The sequence below is a fragment of the Anas platyrhynchos genome, chromosome Z, assembly GCF_047663525.1.
Source record: "Anas platyrhynchos isolate ZD024472 breed Pekin duck chromosome Z, IASCAAS_PekinDuck_T2T, whole genome shotgun sequence".
Taxonomy (NCBI): domain Eukaryota; kingdom Metazoa; phylum Chordata; class Aves; order Anseriformes; family Anatidae; genus Anas; species Anas platyrhynchos.
In genome coordinates, this window is record NC_092621.1 from 10,649,947 (window position 1) to 10,670,652 (window position 20,706).

At 57.7% G+C, this 20,706-nt stretch overlaps 2 protein-coding genes across 5 annotated transcripts; both read right to left on the reverse strand.

Moving 5' to 3' along the window:
• Positions 1-126: 126 nt before the first annotated feature.
• LOC113840127 (uncharacterized) lies at positions 127-9,597 on the reverse strand. Of its 3 annotated transcripts, XM_072030888.1 has the most exons (10): positions 9,355-9,597; positions 8,835-9,077; positions 8,221-8,451; positions 7,501-7,791; positions 4,118-4,215; positions 3,785-3,977; positions 3,331-3,433; positions 3,056-3,102; positions 2,838-2,909; positions 127-2,655 (listed from the first exon to the last, which is right to left on the reverse strand). In XM_072030888.1, exons 1-10 carry the CDS (start codon positions 9,458-9,460, stop codon positions 2,546-2,548), a joined length of 1,494 nt encoding a protein of 497 aa, XP_071886989.1. In that variant the 5' UTR covers positions 9,461-9,597; the 3' UTR covers positions 127-2,545. The 3 variants fall into 3 exon arrangements, with proteins under 3 accessions (XP_071886989.1, XP_071886990.1, XP_071886991.1); XM_072030889.1 differs by lacking the exon at positions 8,221-8,451; XM_072030890.1 differs by lacking the exons at positions 3,785-3,977; positions 4,118-4,215.
• A 954-nt stretch (positions 9,598-10,551) lies between these two features.
• LOC139998596 (uncharacterized) lies at positions 10,552-20,017 on the reverse strand. Of its 2 annotated transcripts, XR_011805716.1 has the most exons (12): positions 18,771-20,017; positions 16,984-17,199; positions 16,371-16,613; positions 15,887-16,123; positions 15,230-15,472; positions 14,745-14,987; positions 14,123-14,353; positions 12,769-12,871; positions 12,494-12,540; positions 12,276-12,347; positions 11,595-12,093; positions 10,552-10,911 (listed from the first exon to the last, which is right to left on the reverse strand). XR_011805716.1 is itself a non-coding variant. In XM_072030887.1 (11 exons), the coding sequence occupies exons 1-11, from the start codon at positions 18,862-18,864 to the stop codon at positions 11,984-11,986; spliced, it is 1,839 nt and encodes a 612-aa protein (XP_071886988.1). In that variant the 5' UTR covers positions 18,865-20,017; the 3' UTR covers positions 11,392-11,983. The 2 variants fall into 2 exon arrangements, 1 of the variants encoding a protein (XP_071886988.1); XM_072030887.1 differs by lacking the exon at positions 10,552-10,911 and having other exon boundaries at positions 11,392-12,093.
• Between the last annotated feature and the right edge of the window lie 689 nt (positions 20,018-20,706).

The following is a 20,706-nucleotide window of genomic DNA, read 5'->3' on the forward strand; positions in this document are numbered from 1 at the left end:
TAGGAAAATTCCATATGTCAGAAAAAATCCCCCCCCCCCGCCCCAAAAATAAAAACCCACATCCCAGTACCGCAGCCCCTCCTGTGGGGACCCTCGGGCACAGAGGCTGCCACCAGCCCCCTCCCCGCTCAGGCACCCCTGGGGACCCTGGGTGAGCCCTGGGCAGGTGCAGGGGCTGCCTCCCTCTGCCTTTGGCATCCTCCTCTATATCCACCAGCACGCAGGGGCTCCAGGAGAGCTCCTGGCACCTCTCTTACCCACACACTGCACCACAGAGCTCCTTGCTGCCAGAGCGCATTCACCAAACGCCACTCACGTTCCTGAGGCTTCTGCCACACGCTTCCCAAAGCCTCTTCATGCACACATGGCTTCTGGAGATGTCACAGGTCACAGCACTTCCCCTCAGTAATCACAGCTGTTTGATGTCTTCCAAGACACGGTTAGAAGAGCTGGCGAGAGCCAGGGGTAGGAAGGAGAGGGGAACTGAGAGGAGTCCCTCAAAACCCTCACACAAAGCTCCTTCAGAAAGACACGGCCAACAAACACCGCGTGTTGCCCTTCCCCTCAGCTCTGTCCCCAGCTGCCTCCTCCTCCCCCTCAGCAGGGAATATTGTCTGTCCCCATCCAAGCAAGCACCCTGCCCTCCAGTGCCAGCTGAATGCCTCAGGAAACCCTCGGAGCTGCTCAATCCTCCCTCCCACTCCTAAGCACTACTGCTTTTCTCTTCCTCCAGAAACAGGCCCCCAGCCGTGTCCTGGGGATCACTGGGATGTTGTCTGTGGAAGACAGCCAGCTCTGCTGCTTCTTCAAACGGCCCCGTTCACCACCAGGCTCTGAGCCCTGCTCTTCAGCCCGTTCATCACCCAGTGCAGTGTGAACATGCTCAGCCCATCCTCCAGCAGTGTGCTGCTCAACAAGGAGAGCCTCTGGGCTGACCTTCCATGTCTGGGATGTTCCAGGCCCTGGTGTCCGGGGGGGAATAGGGAGGACAGAAAGCAGCTCCTCACCACAACCAGAGCTCTGAAGATCCTCAGGCCTGCTGCTGAGGGGTCTCAGAGGAGCTGCAGAAGGACAGCTCTGGGCTCATTCCCCACGTCCTGCGGGAGATGACTTGAGCCAAAGGGGAAAAGAGTTGGGCCTCTATCACCACGCAGGCAGACAGCCCGCTCACAGCCTTCTGCAAACCACAGGCCTTTATTGCTTGTCCCAACAGAGCGGGCAGAGTGGGGTAAAGCATGTGGGCACCCAGGAGGTGGAAGGCACACAAACCGCCCCTCAGTTTCCCCATCTCACAAACCCGCTCATTCCCCGTTGGCTTGAGCCCACCCTTTCCCTCTCGGCCCGATATCCATGGGGAGCAGCTCCAGCAGAGCACGCAGGCCACACCAACAATGTGCTTGGTCCCAGAGGCCGGACACACTCCCTAGGATGAGGGGCAGATGCATCCAGAGCACTGGAGGACACACAAAACCTGAGAAGGACCTGGGCGTGATGGTTGATAGTCGGCTGAATATGAGCCAGCAGTGTGCTCAGGTGGCCAAGAAGGCCAACGGCATCCTGGCTTGTATCAGAAACAGTGTGACCAGCAGGGCTAGGGAGGTGATCGTCCCCCTGTACTCGGCTCTGGTGAGGCCGCACCTCGAGTACTGTGTTCAGTTTTGGGCCCCTCGCTACAAGAAGGACATGGAGGTGCTTGAGCGGGTCCAGAGAAGGGCGACGAAGCTGGTGAGGGGCCTGGAGAACAAGTCCTACGAGGAGCGGCTGAGCGAGCTGGGCTTGTTCAGCCTGGAGTAGAGGAGGCTCAGGGGCGACCTTATCGCTCTTTACAGATACCTTAAAGGAGGCTGTAGTGAGGTGGGGGTTGGCCTGTTCTCCCACGTGCCTGGTGACAGGACGAGGGGGAAAGGGCTTAAGTTGGGCCAGAGGAGTTTTAGGTTAGATGTTAGGAAGAACTTCTTTACTGAAAGGGTTGTTAGACACTGGAACAGGCTGCCAAGGGAAGTGGTGGAGTCACCATCCCTGGAGGTCTTTAAAAGACGTTTAGATGTAGAGCTTAGGGATATGGTTTAGTGGGGACTGTTAGCGTTAGGTCAGAGGTTGGACTCGATGATCTTGAGGTCTCTTCCAAGCTAGAAATTCTGTGATTCTGTGAAAACACGCCTTCACTGGCACAGGCCGTGGGCAGCTCCTGCCCTGTAGCAGAGGGTGCTGGTGACAGACGAGAGAGGCAATGGGAGGGGAAACAATAACCCAGCACAGGCTGTACGAGGTCCTGCTTACAGCTGGGGAGCACCAAAACTCGAGAAAGGGCCATGAGGAGGCCTTCAAAATGCCGGGCCCAGGAGCACCCAGTGCCTCTTCCCACGGTCAGACTGGGAAGCCTCTCGCACCGCTGCCTGTCCAGGCAAGGCCAGGAGGGCTGAAGAGGGCAGTGTCTTTGTGCCCTGAAAGAAATGGCTGCAGTCCTCTTGCTCTGGTTGCCCGGACGAGACCCCCAGTGCTGGTCACAGTCACACGAGAGACAGGGTCCTGGCAGCCACCAGCACTAAGCTGGGGTCGTCCTCCCCGCGGTCTCTGCTCTCTGACACCCGCCGTGGTCTCCCAGCGTCCTGCGCAGGGACGGGGACGGTCGCTCTCCAGCCCGGCCACCTCTACCTGCGGACACCAACAGCACCCAGGGCAGAGGCTGCTGCCAGCCCTCGGCAGAGCTCACGCTGCCACAGCCGTGAGGGTCTGAGACAGGCCGGAGCGCTGGGCACTGCCTGGCACCGCCACGGCCCTTTCCTCGGGTCGCTCTCGACCCTCTGCCCCATACATGTGTGGGGGCCATCTCCTACCTGCTCCTTCTTCGGCCAGAAACCTCTCCTTGATCACACAGTAGTGGTCCAAGTTTTCGTAGGGCTGGAGCTCTGCAGGGGACAAAACAGCCTGAGGGACCCAGGGCTGCAGGAGGAGGAGCAGCGCAGACCCGGGCAGGCAGCAGCACAGGGTCCGTGGGGGTCTCCTGGCAATGACCTGCCCTCCTTATACCCTGGCCCCGCTGCCGTGGCTCTACCTGTGTAATGGTCCTCCTCGGCTTTCCTGGGCAAGGCTTTCCTCCTCCTGGGAAGGCAAAGGGGTGTCCTGAGGCTGGGCAGAGGCTGATGGGGCTGCTGACTTGCAGACCCAGCCAGGAGCTCACCAGCCAAGCCACAGGAGGACCAGCTGCAGCCCCCATGGCACCCAGAAAAGGGTGAGAGCAGTGCAGAAAGCCCTCTCTGTCACCAGCCACCCCGCTAGCCCAGCATGGCCTGAGGCAGAGCAGCGACTCTGAGTTCCCTGCCTACTCACCTGCACATCACAAACCACAGGATCCCAGCAGACAGCATGACCATCGCTGACAGCACAGCCACCATGGTGACTGCAGTCCATGGCCAGGGACCTGGCGGCTGCCCTGAAAAGAAGCACACAGCCAGCAGTGGGTGCCACAGCCGGGGCCATTCACCCAAACCCTGGCATTGGGTGTCAGTCTGGAAGAACTTCCAAGCCAGTCTGGACAGCACGACTGGGCTCCACAGCCAAGATCCACAGCCTTAGCGTTCTCCGGCCGTAAGCCCCAAGGGTCCCTTCAGGCAGGGCTGGGCACCATCTTCTGTACTGGAAGAGAGGGGCCAGCTCTGCTCACACAGACCCGAGTAGGGGCTGAAGCAATGCCACAGCTCTGGGGCCAGGACACTATCTTGTATGGCACAGGGTGCACAGACAGACACCAGCCTAAGCAGGCCCATGGCACAGAAACCTTTACCCAAGACACTGGGTTGAAATTCCAGGTAGGAAGCATCCCCGGCACCAGCAGCCGTCAGGCCCTGGACTGTCACTGTGTACTTGCTCCCCAGCATCTGGCAGGATGGTATGTACTGGGTGACAGAGCTGTTCACTGTCACCTGCTGGAATTCCAGGAAGCTGCCGTCCTGCGCGCTCCTGGCCGTGATGTTCAGCTGCAGGAAGGACAGGAGCTGCTGGGGACCAGCACCCGGCTCCCACCCGGCACCGAGGGGGATGGCAGGGTCCTGATCTCACCACAAACACCCCTCTCCCTGCTGCCTGCACCCACAGGCAGCCCCTGCTCCCCTGGTACCTGGTACCCGAGGATCTCCCCTTTGCAGGAGGGCAGCACCTGCCACCGCAGCGTCCCCGTGCTGGCATCCAGCCACAGCCGCTCTGGCTTCTCGGGCACTGGAAGCACAGCGAGACAGAGTCATGCACAAAGCACAGAACGCTTATTTTGTAGTCTCTTCAAAAACTTTGTTGCTGTTCTCTGAACAAATTCTAGCAGCTCAATATCCCTCTTATACTGATGTGCCCAAAAATGAACACAGTATTCAATATGCTTTCTCACCAGTGCTGTGTACAAGGGGACAATAACTTCATAGTCACAGAATCACAGAATCATCTAGGTTGGAAGAGACCTCCAAGATCACCCAGTCCAACCTCTGACCTAACACTAACCAGTCCTCCACTAAATCTTATCACTAAGCTCTACATCTAAACATTTTTTAAAGACCTCCAGGGATGGTGACTCCACCACCTCCCTGGGCAGCCCATCCGAATGCCTCACAACCCTTTCCCTAAAGAAGTTCTTCCTAACATCCAACCTAAAACTCCCCTGGCTCAACTTGATCCCATTCCCCCTTGTCCTGTCACCAGGCACGTGGGAGAACAGGCCAACCCCCACCTCTCTACAGCCTCCTTTAAGGTATCTGTAAAGAGCGATAAGGTCGCCCCTGAGCCTCCTCTTCTCCAGGCTGAACAAGCCCAGCTCCCTCAGCCATTCCTCATAGGACTTGTTCCAGGCTCCTCACCAGCTTCGTCGCCCTTCTCTGGACCCACTCGAGCACCTCGATTTCCTTCTTGTAGCGAGGGGCCCAAAACTGAACACAGTACTTGAGGTGCGGCCTCACCAGAGCTGAGTACAGGGGGACGATCACCTCCCTAGCCCTGCTGGTCACACTGTTTCTGATACAAGCCAGGATGCCGTTGGCCTTCTTGGCCACCTGAGCACACTGCTGGCTCATATTCAGCCGACTGTCCACCATCACTCCCAGGTCCTTCTCTGCCTGGCAGCTCTCCAACCACTCATCTCCCAGCCTGTAGCTCTGCTTGGGGTTATTGCGCCCCTGGTGCAGGACCCGGCACTTGGCCTTGTTGAACTTCATGCAGTTGACCTCAGCCCATCGGTGCAGCCTATCCAGATCCTCCTGCAGAGCCTTCCTACCCTCGAGCAGATCGACACATGCGCCTAACTTGGTGTCATCTGCAAACTTACTGAGGGTGCACTCAATGCCCTCATCCAGATCATTGATGAAGATATTAAAGAGGACCGGCTCCAGCACTGAGCCCTGGGGAACGCCACTAGTGACTGGCCTGCAGCTGGATTTGACTCCATTCACCACGACTCTTTGGGCCCGGCTACGCCGCCAGTTTCCAACCCAATGAAGCGTATGCCATGAGCAGCCAGTTTCTTGAGGAGAATGTTGTGAGAAATGGCATCAAAAGCCTTCCTGAAGTCCAGGTAGACCACATCCACAGCCTTTCCCTCGTCCACCCAGCACGTCACTTTGTCATAGAAGGAGATCAGGTTCATCAAGCAGGACCTGCCTTCCATAAACACATGCTGACTGGGCCTGATCGCCTGCTTGCCCTGCAAGTGCTGCGCGATGATACTCAAGATAATCTGCTCCATGAGCTTCCCTGGCACTGAGGTCAAACTGACAGGCCTGTGGTTCCCCAGGTCTGCCCTCTGACCCTTCTTGTCGATGGGCGTCACGTTTGCTAGCTGCCAGTCGACTGGGACCTCCCCCGATAGCCAGGGCTGCTGATAAATGATGGATAGGGGCTTGGCCAGCTCCTCCGCCAGTTCCCTCAGTATCCTCGGGTGGATCCCATCTGTCCCCATCGATTTGTGCACATCCAAGTGCCGTAGCTGGTCACCAACTATTTCCTTGTGGGTTGTGAGGGCCACATTCTGCTCCCCATCCCCTTCCACCAGCTCAGGGTACTGGGTATCTGGAGAACAACTGCTCTTGCTGCTAAAGACTAAGACAAAGAAGACATTAAGCACCTCAGCCTTTTCCTCATCTCTTGTCACTAAGTTTCCCTCCGTATCCAGTAAGTGATGGACATTCTCCTTAGTCCTCCTTTTTGTGTTAATGTATTTATAAAAACATTTTCTGTTATCTTTAACAGCGGTAGCCAGATTGAGCTCCAGATGAATCCTGCTGGCCTCCATTTCTGGTGCAGGCCAGGATGCCATTGGCCTTATGGCCACACTGCTGGCTCATGTCAACCAGCACCCCCTGGTCCTTCCGTGCTGGGCAGCTTTCCAAACACTCTTCTCCAAGTGTAGACCACTGCAAGGGGTTGTTGGGGCCCAAGCACAGCACATGGCATTTAGCCATGTGGAATACCAGACGACTGGTAGGCCTCAGCCCATAGGCCTAGCTTACCTAGACCCACCTGCAGAGTCCTCCTGCATTCAAGCAGATCAACGCTCCCATGAAACTTGGTGTTGCCTGCAAAATGTCTAAGGGTGCAGTCGAACCCCAAAACCTCCTGCATCCTCCTTCCTGTCCTTCTCACAGAACAGAGGCACATATGCTAACCTGCAGCCAACCTCCAGATCTCCCTGGTTAGTCAGAGCTGATGGTATATGATTGAAAGTGTCTTGGTGTGCACTTCTGCCAGCTCCTTCAGTACCCTTGGATGGATCCTGCACAGCCCCATACACTTACAAACATTCAGAAGATGGAGGGACGTCACTGATAGTTCCCATTGTATGACAGGGGTTTCATCTTGCCCCCTGACACCACCTTCCAACTCAGGGGGCTGGGTACCCTGAGAGCAATTGGCCTTGCTGATAAGGAGTGATGAAAAAAAGGCATTAAGTACGTCAGTCTTATCCTCATCTTTTCTCACTAGGATGGAGATTCCACTTAGTCTTCTATTTGCCGTTTTCCTGCTGAGGTATTTATGAAAGTATTAATTCTTGTCTTTTACTGCACTAGCCAAATTGAGTCCCAGGCTTTGGCCCTTCTCATTTTCTCCCTGAACAGCTTGACAATAGCTCTGTGTCCTCCTGAGCTGCCTGCCCCTTCTTCCAGAGTTCATAAACTCACTTTCCCTTCCTGAGTTCCCAAAAAAGCTCTCTGATCAGACGGGCAGGTCTTCTCTCCCACCAGCTCAACTTTGGGCACGCTGGGATAGCCTGCTCCTGAACCATTAAGATTTCTCCCTCGAAGAAAGTCCTGCCTTCCTGGAGTCCTTCAGGATGTGGAATTGCCTAACAGGGGACTGTGTCAACCAGATCTCTAGACAGGCCAAAGTCTGCCCTCTGGAATCCCAAGGCAGCGGTTCTGCTAAGTGCCTTCATTCATTCACCAAAGACTTAATGTTCTATTGTTTTCTGATTGCTGTGCCCAGCACAGTCGCTGACCATCACAATATCTGTGGGGGGACACTTACCTGTTGCATTTGTCCTCAGGAGCCGTGTCAGCAGGACGGTGCTGGGGGGCACTGAGATGGTGACGTTATAGTCAGTGAAGGGCTGCAGATGGTCACAGGTAAATGTTCCATTCTGGCCGTGCAGCATCTCCTGTGCCGTGACCTCCTCAGCCTCACAGGACGGGGAGGAAGGCCCTGCCAGCCTGCACGTGGCCTGCATGCGCTGGCAGGCATCGGGCAGACTGCAGGTCCAGTTCAGTTTGATGCTGGTGGTGGAAACCTCCAAGGTCCCAGGCACGACCTGGAAGGCCTCTGTGAAGGAAGCATTGAAGAGGGTCACTGCCTTGCCTTCCCTTCCCCTGGCCCCTTGCAAGGTGCTGCGGTCACAGCCCTGCTCCCACCCAGCAGCAGGGAGAGGAAGGCGGAGGTGACACTGCCCACGGCAGGTCTCCAGCTGCAGAGCTGGAGGAGTCTGGATCACTGGAAGCTGGGCGTGAGCTTTGCATCACCTCTCAGTGCTCGAGGCAACTGCTGGTGGGAGCAGACCCCTGGCTCCGTTCCCTTGCTGCCTGGCAGCGGGCTCAGCCCCTCGGGAGGGAAATGCTCCCATGGGCGCTGGCCCTCTCGCCACAGAGCGCACCCGCACCCGGCTGGCAACCTCCATGCGTGCCTCTGAAACAGGGCCAGCAGCACTCTGCCATCGGGACCACCCTTCCCTCTTAAATGCACCTCCTCACTCACCCACGCACAGCCAGTGATCTACAGGCTGCCAGTAGTCAGTGCTTTTATTCACAACCCAGGACCTCTGAAGAGTTGGAGAGCTTTGGCCTGGGATATCTACACAGGCGATCTTCATGGGAGGAGGCCAGTACCCTTCAGGGCAGCTCACCATCACCACTTCACTGAGGACGTAGGATGCCATGTCTGGGACAAAGATTAATCTGGGGTCCCAGTGGGGCTTCTGGCATTTTCCTGCACCAACAAGAAGGGAAGGTGCTAGCAGGGCAGGGGCTGGCCATGCAGGGCAAGGCAGGGGACGTGGCAGGAGATCCCTGCCCTGGCACGCTACGGTGAGGGATGGAGCTGCGGGACACGATGTGGAGCAGCTTCTGCAGCACGGCCCCAGGAAAGGGATGAGGGCAGGAAGGGTCAGCTCCAGCCACTGCCCCCGGCCGGCTGCCACAGCCCCTCCTGCCAGGACACTCGGGCACAGAGGCTGCCACCAGCCCCCTCCCCGCCCTGGCACCCCTGGGGATCCAGGGCAGGCGCAGGGGCTGCCTCCCACTGCCTTTGGCATCTCCCCCTACATCCCCCAGCACTCAGGGCCCCAGGAGAGCTCCTGGCACCTCTCTTACCCACACACTGCACCATGGAGCGAATGCGGGTCCAGGCACCTCCCGTGCCCTTTCCCTTCCAAACTTCTCTGTACACAGGCTTCCCAGTGCTGATGGACTGGTCTTCTCTTGAACATTTGATGTGGGTGAAAGATGGCTCGAAACCCTCAGGGCAGCTCAGCGTCACTTCTTCATTCTCCTTGTACTCCTCCTGCTCTGGTGCCAGACGGAGCCTTGGGTCCCACGAGGGCTTTCGGCACGTTTCTGGCAGACACAAAAGCAGGTGAGACACCTCCTGCTCCCAGGGACACTGCCCCCTCCATGGAGCGTGACAGCCCAGAGCTCACAGAGGCTTTCCCAGCACACTGAGCCTTGCTGCCCTCCCTCCCCAATCCCAGCTGCACCCCACCCTGCTACAGGCATCGCCTCCAGCCCCTGCGGTACAGCTGCCGCGTGCTGCCGTGGCTGAAGATGCTCACCAGAATTGGAGCTGAAAGAGCAGAAAAAGCTTCTCCTGCAGAGAGGAGCGGACACTTCTTACCTGGTTCCCGGGGTGCTCCTTGGGTCTTGGGACCAGTATCTTCCTGTGTTCCCAGCAGCGGGACGAGGACCAGGAGGAAGCTCAGAGCCAGCAACTGCAGGGCCATGCTAGCATCCAGTGCCCGGGCACAACTCAGCCCTCAGCCCCACTTGCTGCCTCCAGGCACTGGCAGCTGTGATTGCAAGAATTGCAACCAGAGGAAGGAAGCAGCCGCATGAGCAAGTCGTATGTGGTGAAAGAGCCTTCCTCTTTGAGGAGGGATCCTCCCATCGGTGTCAGCACTGCTGCCTTTTGCTGCTTTCCTTCCCCACGGACACCCTGGCACTGGCACTCCCCAGAGCCCCAGCCACCAGGATCCCAGAGCTTCACCCCACAGAGCTCCTTGCTGCCAGAGCGCGTTCACCAAACGCCACTCACGTTCCTGAGGCTTCTGCCACACGCTTCCCAAAGCCTCTTTTAGGAGATGTCACACTCACAGCACTTCCCCTCAGTAATCACAGCTGTTTGATGTCTTCCAAGACACGGTTAGAAGAGCTGGCGAGAGCCAGGGGTAGGAAGGAGAGGGGAACTGAGAGGAGTCCCTCAAAACCCTCACACAAAGTTCCTTCAGAAAGACACGGCCAACAAACACCGCGTGTTGCCCTTCCCCTCAGCTCTGTCCCCAGCTGCCTCCTCCTCCTCCCCCTCAGCAGGGAATATTGTCTGTCCCCATCCAAGCAAGCACCCTGCCCTCCAGTGCCAGCTGAATGCCTCAGGAAACCCTCGGAGCTGCTCAATCCTCCCTCCCACTCCTAAGCACTACTGCTTTTCTCTTCCTCCAGAAACAGGCCCCCAGCCGTGTCCTGGGGATCACTGGGATGTTGTCTGTGGAAGACAGCCATCTCTGCTGCTTCTTCAAACGGCCCCGTTCACCACCAGGCTCTGAGCCCTGCTCTTCAGCCCGTTCATCACCCAGTGCAGTGTGAACATGCTCAGCCCATCCTCCAGCAGTGTGCTGCTCAACAAGGAGAGCCTCTGGGCTGACCTTCCATGTCTGGGATGTTCCAGGCCCTGGTGTCCGGGGGGGAATAGGGAGGACAGAAAGCAGCTCCTCACCACAACCAGAGCTCTGAAGATCCTCAGGCCTGCTGCTGAGGGGTCTCAGAGGAGCTTAGGAAGGACAGCTCTGGGCTCATCTCCCACGTCCTGCGGGTGATGACTTGAGCCAAAGGGGAACAGTTGGGCCTCCATCACCACGCAGGCAGACAGCCCGCTCACAGCCTTCTGCAAACCACAGGCCTTTATTGCTTGTCCCAACAGAGCGGGCAGAGTGGGGTAAAGCATGTGGGCACCCAGGAGGTGGAAGGAGCACAAACCGCCCCTCAGTTTCCCCATCTCACAAACCCGCTCATTCCCCGTTGGCTTGAGCCCACCCTTTCCCTCTCGGCCCGATATCCATGGGGAGCAGCTCCAGCAGAGCACGCAGGCCACACCAACAATGTGCTTGGTCCCAGAGGCCGGACACACTCCCTAGGATGAGGGGCAGATGCATCCAGAGCACTGGAGGACACCCAAAACCTGAGAAGGACCTGGGAGTGATGGTTGATAGTCGGCTGAATATGAGCCAGCAGTGTGCTCAGGTGGCCAAGAAGGCCAACGGCATCCTGGCTTGTATCAGAAACAGTGTGACCAGCAGGGCTAGGGAGGTGATCGTCCCCCTGTACTCGGCTCTGGTGAGGCCGCACCTCGAGTACTGTGTTCAGTTTTGGGCCCCTCGCTACAAGAAGGACATGGAGGTGCTCGAGTGGGTCCAGAGAAGGGCAACGAAGCTGGTGAGGAGCCTGGAACAAGTCCTACGAGGAGCGGCTGAAGGAGCTGGGCTTGTTTAGCCTGGAGAAGAGGAGGCTCAGGGGTGACCTTATCGCTCTTTACAGATACCTTAAAGGAGGCTGTAGTGAGGTGGGGGTTGGCCTGTTCTCCCACGTGCCTGGTGACAGAACGAGGGGGAATGGGCTTAAGTTGGGCCAGAGGAGTTTTAGGTTGGATGTTAGGAAGAACTTCTTTACTGAAAGGGTTGTTAGACACTGGAAAAGGCTGCCCAGGGAGGTGGTGGAGTCACCATCCCTGGAGGTCTTTAAAAGACGTTTAGATGTAGAGCTTAGGGATATGGTTTAGTGGGGACTGTTAGCGTTAGGTCAGAGGTTGGACTCGATGATCTTGAGGTCTCTTCCAAGCTAGAAATTCTGTGATTCTGTGAAAACACGCCTTCGCTGGCACAGGCCGTGGGCAGCTCCTGCCCTGTAGCAGAGGGTGCTAGTGACAGACGAGAGAGGAAATGGGAGGGGAAACAATAACCCAGCACAGGCTGTACGAGGTCCTGCTTACAGCTGGGGAGCACCAAAACTCGAGAAAGGGCCATGAGGAGGCCTCCAAAATGCCAGGCCCAGGAGCACCCAGTGCCTCTTCCCACGGTCAGACTGGGAAGCCTCTCGCACCGCTGCCTGTCCAGGCAAGGCCAGGAGGGCTGAAGAGGGCAGTGTCTTCGTGCCCTGAAAGAAATGGCTGCAGTCCTCTTGCTCTGGTTGCCCGGACGAGACCCCCAGTGCTGGTCACAGTCACATGAGAGACGGGGTCCTGGCAGCCACCAGCACTAAGCTGGGGTCGTCCTCCCCGCGGTCTCTGCTCTCTGACACCCGCCGTGGTCTCCCAGCGTCCTGCGCAGGGACGGGGACGGTCGCTCTCCAGCCCGGCCACCTCTACCTGCGGACACCAACAGCACCCAGGGCAGAGGCTGCTGCCAGCCCTCGGCAGAGCTCACGCTGCCACAGCCGTGAGGGTCTGAGACAGGCCGGAGCGCTGGGCACTGCCTGGCACCGCCACGGCCCTTTCCTCGGGTCGCTCTCGACCCTCTGCCCCATACATGTGTGGGGGCCATCTCCTACCTGCTTCTTCTTCGGCCAGAAACCTCTCCTTGATCACACAGTAGTGGTCCGAGTTTTCATAGGGCTGGAGCTCTGCAGGGGACAAAACAGCCTGAGGGACCCAGGGCTGCAGGAGGAGGAGCAGCGCAGACCCGGGCAGGCAGCGGCACAGGGTCCGTGGGGGTCTCCTGGCAATGACCTGTCCTCCTTATACCCTGGCCCCGCTGCCGTGGCCCTACCTGTGTAATGGTCCTCCTCGGCTTTCCTGGGCAAGGCTTTCCTCCTCCTGGGAAGGCAAAGGGGTGTCCTGAGGCTGGGCAGAGGCTGATGGGGCTGCTGACTTGCAGACCCAGCCAGGAGCCCACCAGCCAAGCCACAGTAGCACCAGCTGCAGCCCCCATGGCACCCAGAAAAGAGTGAGAGCAGTGCAGAAAGCCCCCTCTGTCACCAGCCACCCCGCTAGCCCAGCATGGCCTGAGGCAGAGCAGTGACTCTGAGTTCCCTGCCTCCTCACCTGCACATCACAAACCACAGGATCCCAGCAGACAGCATGACCATCGCTGACAGCACAGCCACCACGGTGACCGCAGTCCATGGCCAGGGGCCTGGAGGCTGCCCTGAAAAGAAGCACACAGCCAGCAGTGGGTGCCACAGCCTGGGTCATGAATCTGCAATGGCCCCAGTGATGGCAACGAATCTGTGCAAGGGTATAGAGGTGTCTGTGGGCTCATGTACTGTGTGGGATGGAGGATCACCTGCACTTATGAGAAAAGAAAGGTGTCCTGTGCCCCACAGGGAGCTCCTGCACTCACCAGCCCCTGTCCACAGCAAGGTGCCAGGCTGGGAAAAGGGAGGACGTGGCAGAGAGCCTCGGGTACAGGGCGCGGGGTGAGCCAGCCCCTCCGCGGAGGAGCCCACTTACCACTGCTATCAACTAGTGACTTATGGCTTCCAAATGGGACACTGTGCAATCCCCTGATATCTGGCCAGGTGGCCAGGAGATTAAGGAGAAGAAAAAAGAAGCTGAAGGATGGCTAGGAGACAAAACTTGCAGGGGACGCTGTGTAAGCTTTTGACATGCTGCCAAGGAGTACAAAGGGAAGGACAAGAAAAAAAAAACTGAGAGGAAGACTACGAGCCTTCAGCATGAAAGACCCCCAGAGACCCCCAGGGAGACCACCGGAGACTGATGCGCATGCTCCAGTAGGAGGGACTGGGTTTGGATTCTGGAAACTAATTATAATAACCCAGTCTTTTTTAGAAGTAGTAATGAGTATGTATTAGTCTAGGAGCATAAAAATCAGCTACTTGATGTAGCTGGTGTGCGTACTGGTGGAGTGGAGACTCCCGGCGCACCCAGCGCTGTTTGCTTACCTCTATTCTTTTAATAAATTGTGAACTTTGATTGTAGTCCTGATTTGAAGACTGAGCCATTTATAACAGAAGGAAGCATTGAAGAGGGTCACTGCCTTGCCTTCCCTTCCCCTGGCCCCCTTGCAAGGTGCTGCGGTCACAGCCCTGCTCCCACCCAGCAGCAGGGAGAGGAAGGCGGAGGTGACACTGCCCACGGCAGGTCTCCAGCTGCAGAGCTGGAGGAGTCTGGATCACTGGAAGCTGGGCGTGAGCTTTGCATCACCTCTCAGTGCTCGAGGCAACTGCTGGTGGGAGCAGACCCCTGGCTCCGTTCCCTTGCTGCCTGGCAGCGGGCTCAGCCCCTCGGGAGGGAAATGCTCCCACGGGCGCTGGCCCTCTCGCCACAGAGCGCACCCGCACCCGGCTGGCAACCTCCATGCGTGCCTCTGAAACAGGGCCAGCAGCACTCTGCCATCGGGACCACCCTTCCCTCTTAAATGCACCTCCTCACTCACCCACGCACAGCCAGTGATCTACAGGCTGCCAGTAGTCAGTGCTTTTATTCACAACCCAGGACCTCTGAAGAGTTGGAGAGCTTTGGCCTGGGATATCTACACAGGCGATCTTCATGGGAGGAGGCCAGTACCCTTCAGGGCAGCTCACCATCACCACTGCACCGACGATGTAGGATGCCATGTCTGGGACAAAGATTAATCTGGGGTCCCAGTGGGGCTTCTGACATTTTCCTGCACCAACAAGAAGGGAAGGTGCTAGCAGGGCAGGGGCTGGCCATGCAGGACAAGGCAGGGGACGTGGCAGGAGATCCCTGCCCTGGCACGCTACGGTGAGGGATGGAGCTGCGGGACACAACGTGGAGCAGCTTCTGCAGCACGGCCCCAGGAAGGGGATGAGGGCAGGAAGGGTCAGCTCCAGCCACTGCCCCCAGCTGGCTGCCACAGCCCCTCCTGCCGGGACCCTCAGGCACAGAGGCTGCCAGCCCCCTCCCCGCCCAGGCACCCCTGGGGACACAGGGCGAGCCCTGGGCAGGTGGAGGGGCTGCCTCCCACTGCCTTTGGCATCTCCCCCTACATCCCCCAGCACTCAGGGCCCCAAGAGAGCTCCTGGCACCTCTCTTACCCACACACTGCACCATGGAGCGAATGCGGGTCCAGGCACCTCCTGAGCCCTTTCCCATCCAAACTTCTCTGTACACAGGCTTCCCAGCGCTGATGGACTGGTCTTCTCTTGAACATTTGATGTGGGTGAAAGATGGCTCGAAACCCTCAGGGCAGCTCAGCGTCACTTCTTCATTCTCCTTGTACACCTCCTGCTCTGGTGCCAGACAGAGCCTTGGGTCCCACGAGGGCTTTCGGCACGTTTCTGGCAGAGGCAAAAGCAGGTGAGTGGCAGTGGGGGTGGGGCTGCCCAGGGGTGGGTGAGGCTGGGCCACCATTTGCTTGGGCACTGGTCTCAGGCATCAAACCCAGGGAGACCAAGGGATGCGCTCAGGTATGGGGAGCATGGCCCAGGACACGGTGGGGATGTGGGAAACGCAGAGAGGCATGGAGGGTAGGACTGGATGACAGGGCTGCAGAGAAGGTAATTCCTGCCAACCCACGTACCAAGGCACTGCACAGGCCCCTCAATGTGAATCCAGACACCTGTGCTCTTCCTCCCCAGCCAGGTAGTTCTGTCTACAAATCCAGAATGTTCTGCTGTCTGCACTCCCCCTGCACATCTGATGTGGGTGAAGGACGGCTTGAAACCCTCGGGGCAGCTCAGCGTCACTTCTGCGTTCTCCTTGTACACCTCCTGCTCTGGTGCCAGACGGAGCCTTGGGTCCCACCAGGGCTTCTGGCATGTTCCTAGGTGAGGCAAAAGTGGATTTAGTTGGGGTGTGGGTGCTGAGGTGGGGCAGGGTACCACCAGCTATCGGCAACCACCAGCAGTCCCTCCAGACACCAAAGGGAGACAGAAGGAGAGCCGTCCATGTGCCATGACGTGCCCCCCAGCAAGCCTTGCTGGGAGGGAGGGGGCTCCCCTTGTCACTTGCCCACAAAATCCCTTCTCCACCCCATTTCCATGCTCGCGCTTTGCCCCCCACCACATCCCACGGCCGGCAGCTTCCCAGGACAATCCCACCTGCAGCAGGAGACCCCCTGCAGCCGCTCTCTGGAGCTGACCCCAAGCCCAGCTCAGGCTGCCCTTCACCTCGCCGTGCCCTGGCACCAGAGGAGTCGCAGGGCTCCAGGTGAGGCACCTCCTGTCACCCCACTTACTGATGCACTTTGTGGGGCTCTGAATGGGGACCCATTGCCCCAACTCGTTTTTCTGTGTCCAGGTGCCCTTGTGCTCCCCTGTAGCCACAGCCTGAGGTATCCATGCGCATTTAGCCTGCTGGAAGGGGGGCTGGAAACCCTCTGGGCAGCTCAGTGTCACTTCTTCGCCCTCATTATAAACCTTGCGCTCTGGTGCCAGACGAAGGTCAGCGTCCCACTGGGGCCTCGAGCATTTTACTGTCAAAGGCAAATTTGTGTGAGAGTTGGGGGGGATATGCAGGAGGCTCGGGGAGGCCAGAACCAAGGCCGTGAGGAAACCCGAGGGGTGCTGAGCCCAGGACAGCAGCGTCACAGGGAGCAGTGGGGAAGGAGGGTGCTCTGAGGGGGGAGCTCCTCAGCAGCCGGCAGGGCACCGCAGCGCCAAGCAGGGGCTGGGGCGGGAGTGTGAGGGCAGAGAGGGGACGGGGAGAGCTGCCCCGCGTACCCACGCACGCTACGGGCTCCTCAATGCGGGTCCAGGCGCCTCTGTCTCTCCTCCCCCACCAGCTGTCCCCATAGACAGGTTGTCCTGAAGTCACTCCTTGAAATTCCCTCACACATTTGGCACTGATGAAGAAGGGCTTGACAACTCCAGGGCAAGACAGCCTCAGTTCCTCATTTGGTGTGTAGCTGCCTTTCCTTGGGACGAGCACGACCCTTCTGTCCCATTGGGGTTTCTGGCATGTTCCTGCAGGGGAGAAAGCGTGACAGTCCTCCTTGGGGACGGGGTGGTGGGGCAGGAGGGGGCTGAGGCTGGACCACGACTGCCTGCGGGGTCATCCGTCAGCAGAGCCCCTGGGTGCGGGACAGGAGCCCCGCGGGGCTGTGAGGTGCTCAGAGCAGCAGGGCTGAGGGCAGGATCTGGCCACAGCTCAGGCAGGGCAGAGGCAATGCCGGGCCCCGCTGGGGGCTCCTGTCCCGGCCCAGCTCGGGGGCTGCTCCCGGCCGGGGCCATCCCAGAGCCGAGCCCGAGGCATCCCACAGGCACGGCGAGACGCCAGGGGCCCTGCTGATGGAGAGGAGCCCGCGGCAGGGGAGAGCTGCTGCCTCCGAGTTACCTGTGCAGGCCTGGTACATTTCAATGCTATGCCACCTTCCCCACTTGTCCTTCACCTCCCAGTCATGTCCCCAGAAGATCCATGCAACACATCTGATCACAGCGAGAGGAGGATCATCCTCAGTGAGGCAGCTCAGTGTCAGCTCCTCCCCGTTATCATAAGATGTCTTCTCTGGGACAAAGCGGAGGCTTGAGTCCCACTGCGGCTTCGGGCAAACTGCACAGAGAAGAAGGAGAGCGTGTCAGCGGGATGGGAAGAGCCAAAGCTGATGGACCTCTCCAGGGGTTTGTGCCTCGTTGCAGGGCACATCCCGGCAGAGGCAGGGGTAACGCTGCACAGCACGTGGGGCTGGCCCCTTCCTCCAGGCTGGAGCTCCGGGAGTGCTCCGAGAGAGCAGGGAAAGGAGCACTGGGCTTCCAGCCCTGGAGGGATTCACAGCATGCCCGAGCACGGAGGCACTCAGAGACACACACCGGGGCCATGCAGAGAGCTGCGCATAGGCCCCAGACACAATAAAGCGTCCAGGTGAAGCTTCAGCGAGGCCAACACCGTGCAGGAGGGCAGCTGGCAGGCTTTGAGCAGCAGGAGGTGAGGTTGGTGTTTCGGGAAGCTGTGCTGTGGAGCGGGAAGTGGCAGCACGGGGCAGCATGCAGCTCACAGCCGGGGTGTGCGGCCCCACGGGGCTCCTCCACGGCCTCCCTTGGGCTTTCGCTGCCCCAGGATTACAGGCGTTGAGGAAAGCTCTGAGAGAGCCGTGCAGAAAGACAGCCGGGGGACAATAGGACAAAGGGACAATGCCGCCTGCTCAGCGCAGGGAGCAGCGCTGCGCCACACGCCCCGACCACATCCTCTGCCGGCAGCGTTGGCACCGCGCACGCAGCGCTGCCTCCTCCCCAGTGCTGGGACGCAGATTTGTCATCTGGCTTCCTCAGCGCGCCCCCAGAACCCTGCCCGCCACCCCCACTCCTTCGCTCCCAGCCGCATCGCCTTGCCTGCGGCTCTTCAGGTAGCGGAGCTCAGAGCTGGGGCACGCGCGAGGCTGGCCCAGAGGATTTGGCACACGGGAGCTCTGCTGAATGGGGACAGCCTCCTAATAGGAACATAATTGGAAATGCCTATGATTCCTGCAGTCAGCAGCCTACACTTCTGGTATGTAGATAAGGAGCACTTCCCTATTCAAGCCTGTCTCAGATCCTTCAGGTCCTACAGAATTTATGCAATGAACTTCCTTAACATGACGTTGGAGAATGATCGCATCTCATGAGTTTCACATCATCTGAACAGAAAAGAATGGATATAAATATATATATGTATATATTCAGTTAGAGAAGGCAAGGGTTGGCCCGTCACACCACGTATCCTGCCCCCAGGGTCTCCAAGAGGCAGCAGGTGTCCCAGCTGGCAAAACTCCTTAGGTGTCCCCCTGGTCTCCAGCCCACAGATCCAATAAGCACCAGCACCAGCACCAGCTCCCCAGCAGAGAGGACATTGCCCTTATCGTCCCAGGAAGGCCACATGCTCAGGCTTTGTCTACATGCCATGCGGTGAGAACCAGACACCTCTTTCTCCCAGGGACACTGCCCCCTCCATGGAGCGTGACAGCCCAGAGCTCACAGAGGCTTTCCCAGCACACTGAGCCTTGCTGCCCTCCATCCCCAAACCCAGCTGCACCTCCAGCCCCTACGATACAGCTGCCATGTGCTGCCAGTGGTAAAAGGCACATCAGACTGGCAAATGAAAGAGGAAAAATTTCTTCTCTTTCAGAGAGAGGAATGGGCATTTCTTACCTGCTTCCCAGGGTGCTCCTTGGGCCTTGGGACCAGTATCTTCCTGTGTCTGTATTCCCAGGAAGAAGGTCAAAGCCAGCAACCGCAGGGCCATGCTAGCATCCAATGCCTGGGCACAACTCAGACCTCAGCCCCACTTGCTGCCTCCAGGCACTGAAACTGTATCTGATGGTTTTTCTCAACGGGAAATCACTTTGAACACAAGAGCCTTCCTCTTTGAGGAGGGATCCTCCCATCGGTGTCAGCACTGCTGCCTTTTGCTGCTTTCCTTCCCCAGGGACACCCTGGCACTGGCACTCCCCAGAGCCCCAGCCACCAGGATCCCAGAGCTTCACCCCACAGAGCTCCTTGCTGCCAGAGCGCGTTCACCAAACGCCACTCACTGAGTCTGAGGCTTCTGAGTTCCTGAGGCTTCTGCCACACGCTTCCCAAAGCCTCTTCATGCACACGTGGCTTCTGGAGATGTCACAGGTCACAGCACTTCCCCTCAGTAATCACAGCTGTTTGATGTCTTCCAAGACAGTATTAGGAGATCTGGCAAGAGTCAAGGGTACAAAGGAGAGTGGAACTGCAAGGAATCCTGCAGAGTGTAAAAGAGAGAGCAGAACCAGAGTGTTGCACAACTGATAACACAAATAACTCCTTTGTGTCATCAGAGAGAAAGAAAAAGACATCATTATCCCCAAGCCATAAAGCCTGGATGCAACTACACCGTGATTGCCATGTGCTGTTCTAGGGCCTGCAGCTCCAGGAGGGCAGGCACAGAGGGCAAGAGTCATGGCAATGACAGAGGGAAGGAACTGGCCTCCAGATTCACTGTTCAGAATCAGGTACTCATCTCCAAGTTGGGAGGGAGGTCTGTGATGGGAGGTTACAATATCCTGAAGGCTAGGGTAAAGATGGATGTGGAAGCACTGTTCCCCCAGACCTGCTAGAACAGATGTAGGAGGGTCACCCCCATACAGGGGTGACAGCTCTTACCTTCCTCTGGTCACCGAGCTCATGTCTGGGGTATGACAAGAGGATAGCTCTCACCTGAGGAAGCAACTGGTTCCAAAATGAAACAGGTCTGCTCTTCTCAGGGAGCAGAGTCTCAGACTCAGGGGGGGCAAGGAGTCACGCTTGTTGACGATGCCTGGTGTTAAAAACAGAAGCCAGCTGTGACAGAACGCTGCAGAATGAGAGCAGACTCCAATGACTGGCAAACAGAACTGCAGATAAAATGCAGCTTAGGTAAACAAGGAACAATCATACTTTTACAGCAAGATGTTCTCCTCAGAGCCATGAGAGCACAAGATCCCAAGTACTAGAAAGTCTGTCAGAGGCAGCTCAGGGCCCACTGCCTGTTACAACACGTACGCCTACCAGGACAAATGAGAATACAATACCAGATAAATCCATGGTTCACCTCTTTTTAGTTCACCTGCTTCTTGAACACCATGTGCAATCCTGCACCCCCATTTCCAAAAGGATATGGGAAAATAGGGATGTTCAGAGACAGGCGACTGAGCAGGCACCTGGGATGCCTTCTGGATGGGGAGCACCCAGCAAGCCACAGCTCTTCCTGCAGGAAAAAGTAAAATGGAAGCAGGATATGGCAGCTGTATAAAATGAGGGACTCAGAGAGGAGGGAAAGGGAATGCCTGCCATTCGATTTTCTCCATAATACTGGGAGGGAGGAGCATTCAAAAGGTGGCAGTTTAGAAACAAAGAAAGGAAAGGGGATCTTTATGCAGTGTCAGGTGAAACTGGAGAACTCCCTGCCAGTGTACAGAGTGCATCCTAAGGCTGTTGTATTATCCAAAAGAGGTTAGACAAGCTCAAGGAAGAAAACACCATCAAAAGCCATTACATGCAAAGATAGCCCCTCTGACTCAGGGAGTCCTTGACCTGCAAACTGCTGGAAGCTGAAAAAATGTCCCTGAGAACTCTTTTT

What these genes read in the sequence shown, in the direction of transcription:
- LOC113840127 (XM_072030888.1), bottom strand. Translation starts at nt 9,460, where the DNA reads ATGGCCCTGCAGTTGCTGGCTCTGAGCTTCCTCCTGGTCCTCGTCCCG. An exon ending in AGGAGCACCCCGGGAACCAG is followed by an intron (nt 9,078 to 9,354) that starts GTAAGAAGTGTC and finishes TGTGTCTGCCAG; the next exon opens with AAACGTGCCGAAAGCCCTCG. An exon ending in CCTGAGGACAAATGCAACAG is followed by an intron (nt 4,216 to 7,500) that starts GTAAGTGTCCCC and finishes CTGTGCTTCCAG; the next exon opens with TGCCCGAGAAGCCAGAGCGG.
- LOC139998596 (XM_072030887.1), bottom strand. Translation starts at nt 18,864, where the DNA reads ATGGCCCTGCGGTTGCTGGCTTTGACCTTCTTCCTGGGAATACAGACA. An exon ending in AGGAGCACCCTGGGAAGCAG is followed by an intron (nt 17,200 to 18,770) that starts GTAAGAAATGCC and finishes TTCTCTGTGCAG; the next exon opens with TTTGCCCGAAGCCGCAGTGG. An exon ending in GGGGCCTGTGCAGTGCCTTG is followed by an intron (nt 14,988 to 15,229) that starts GTACGTGGGTTG and finishes TGCCTCTGCCAG; the next exon opens with AAACGTGCCGAAAGCCCTCG.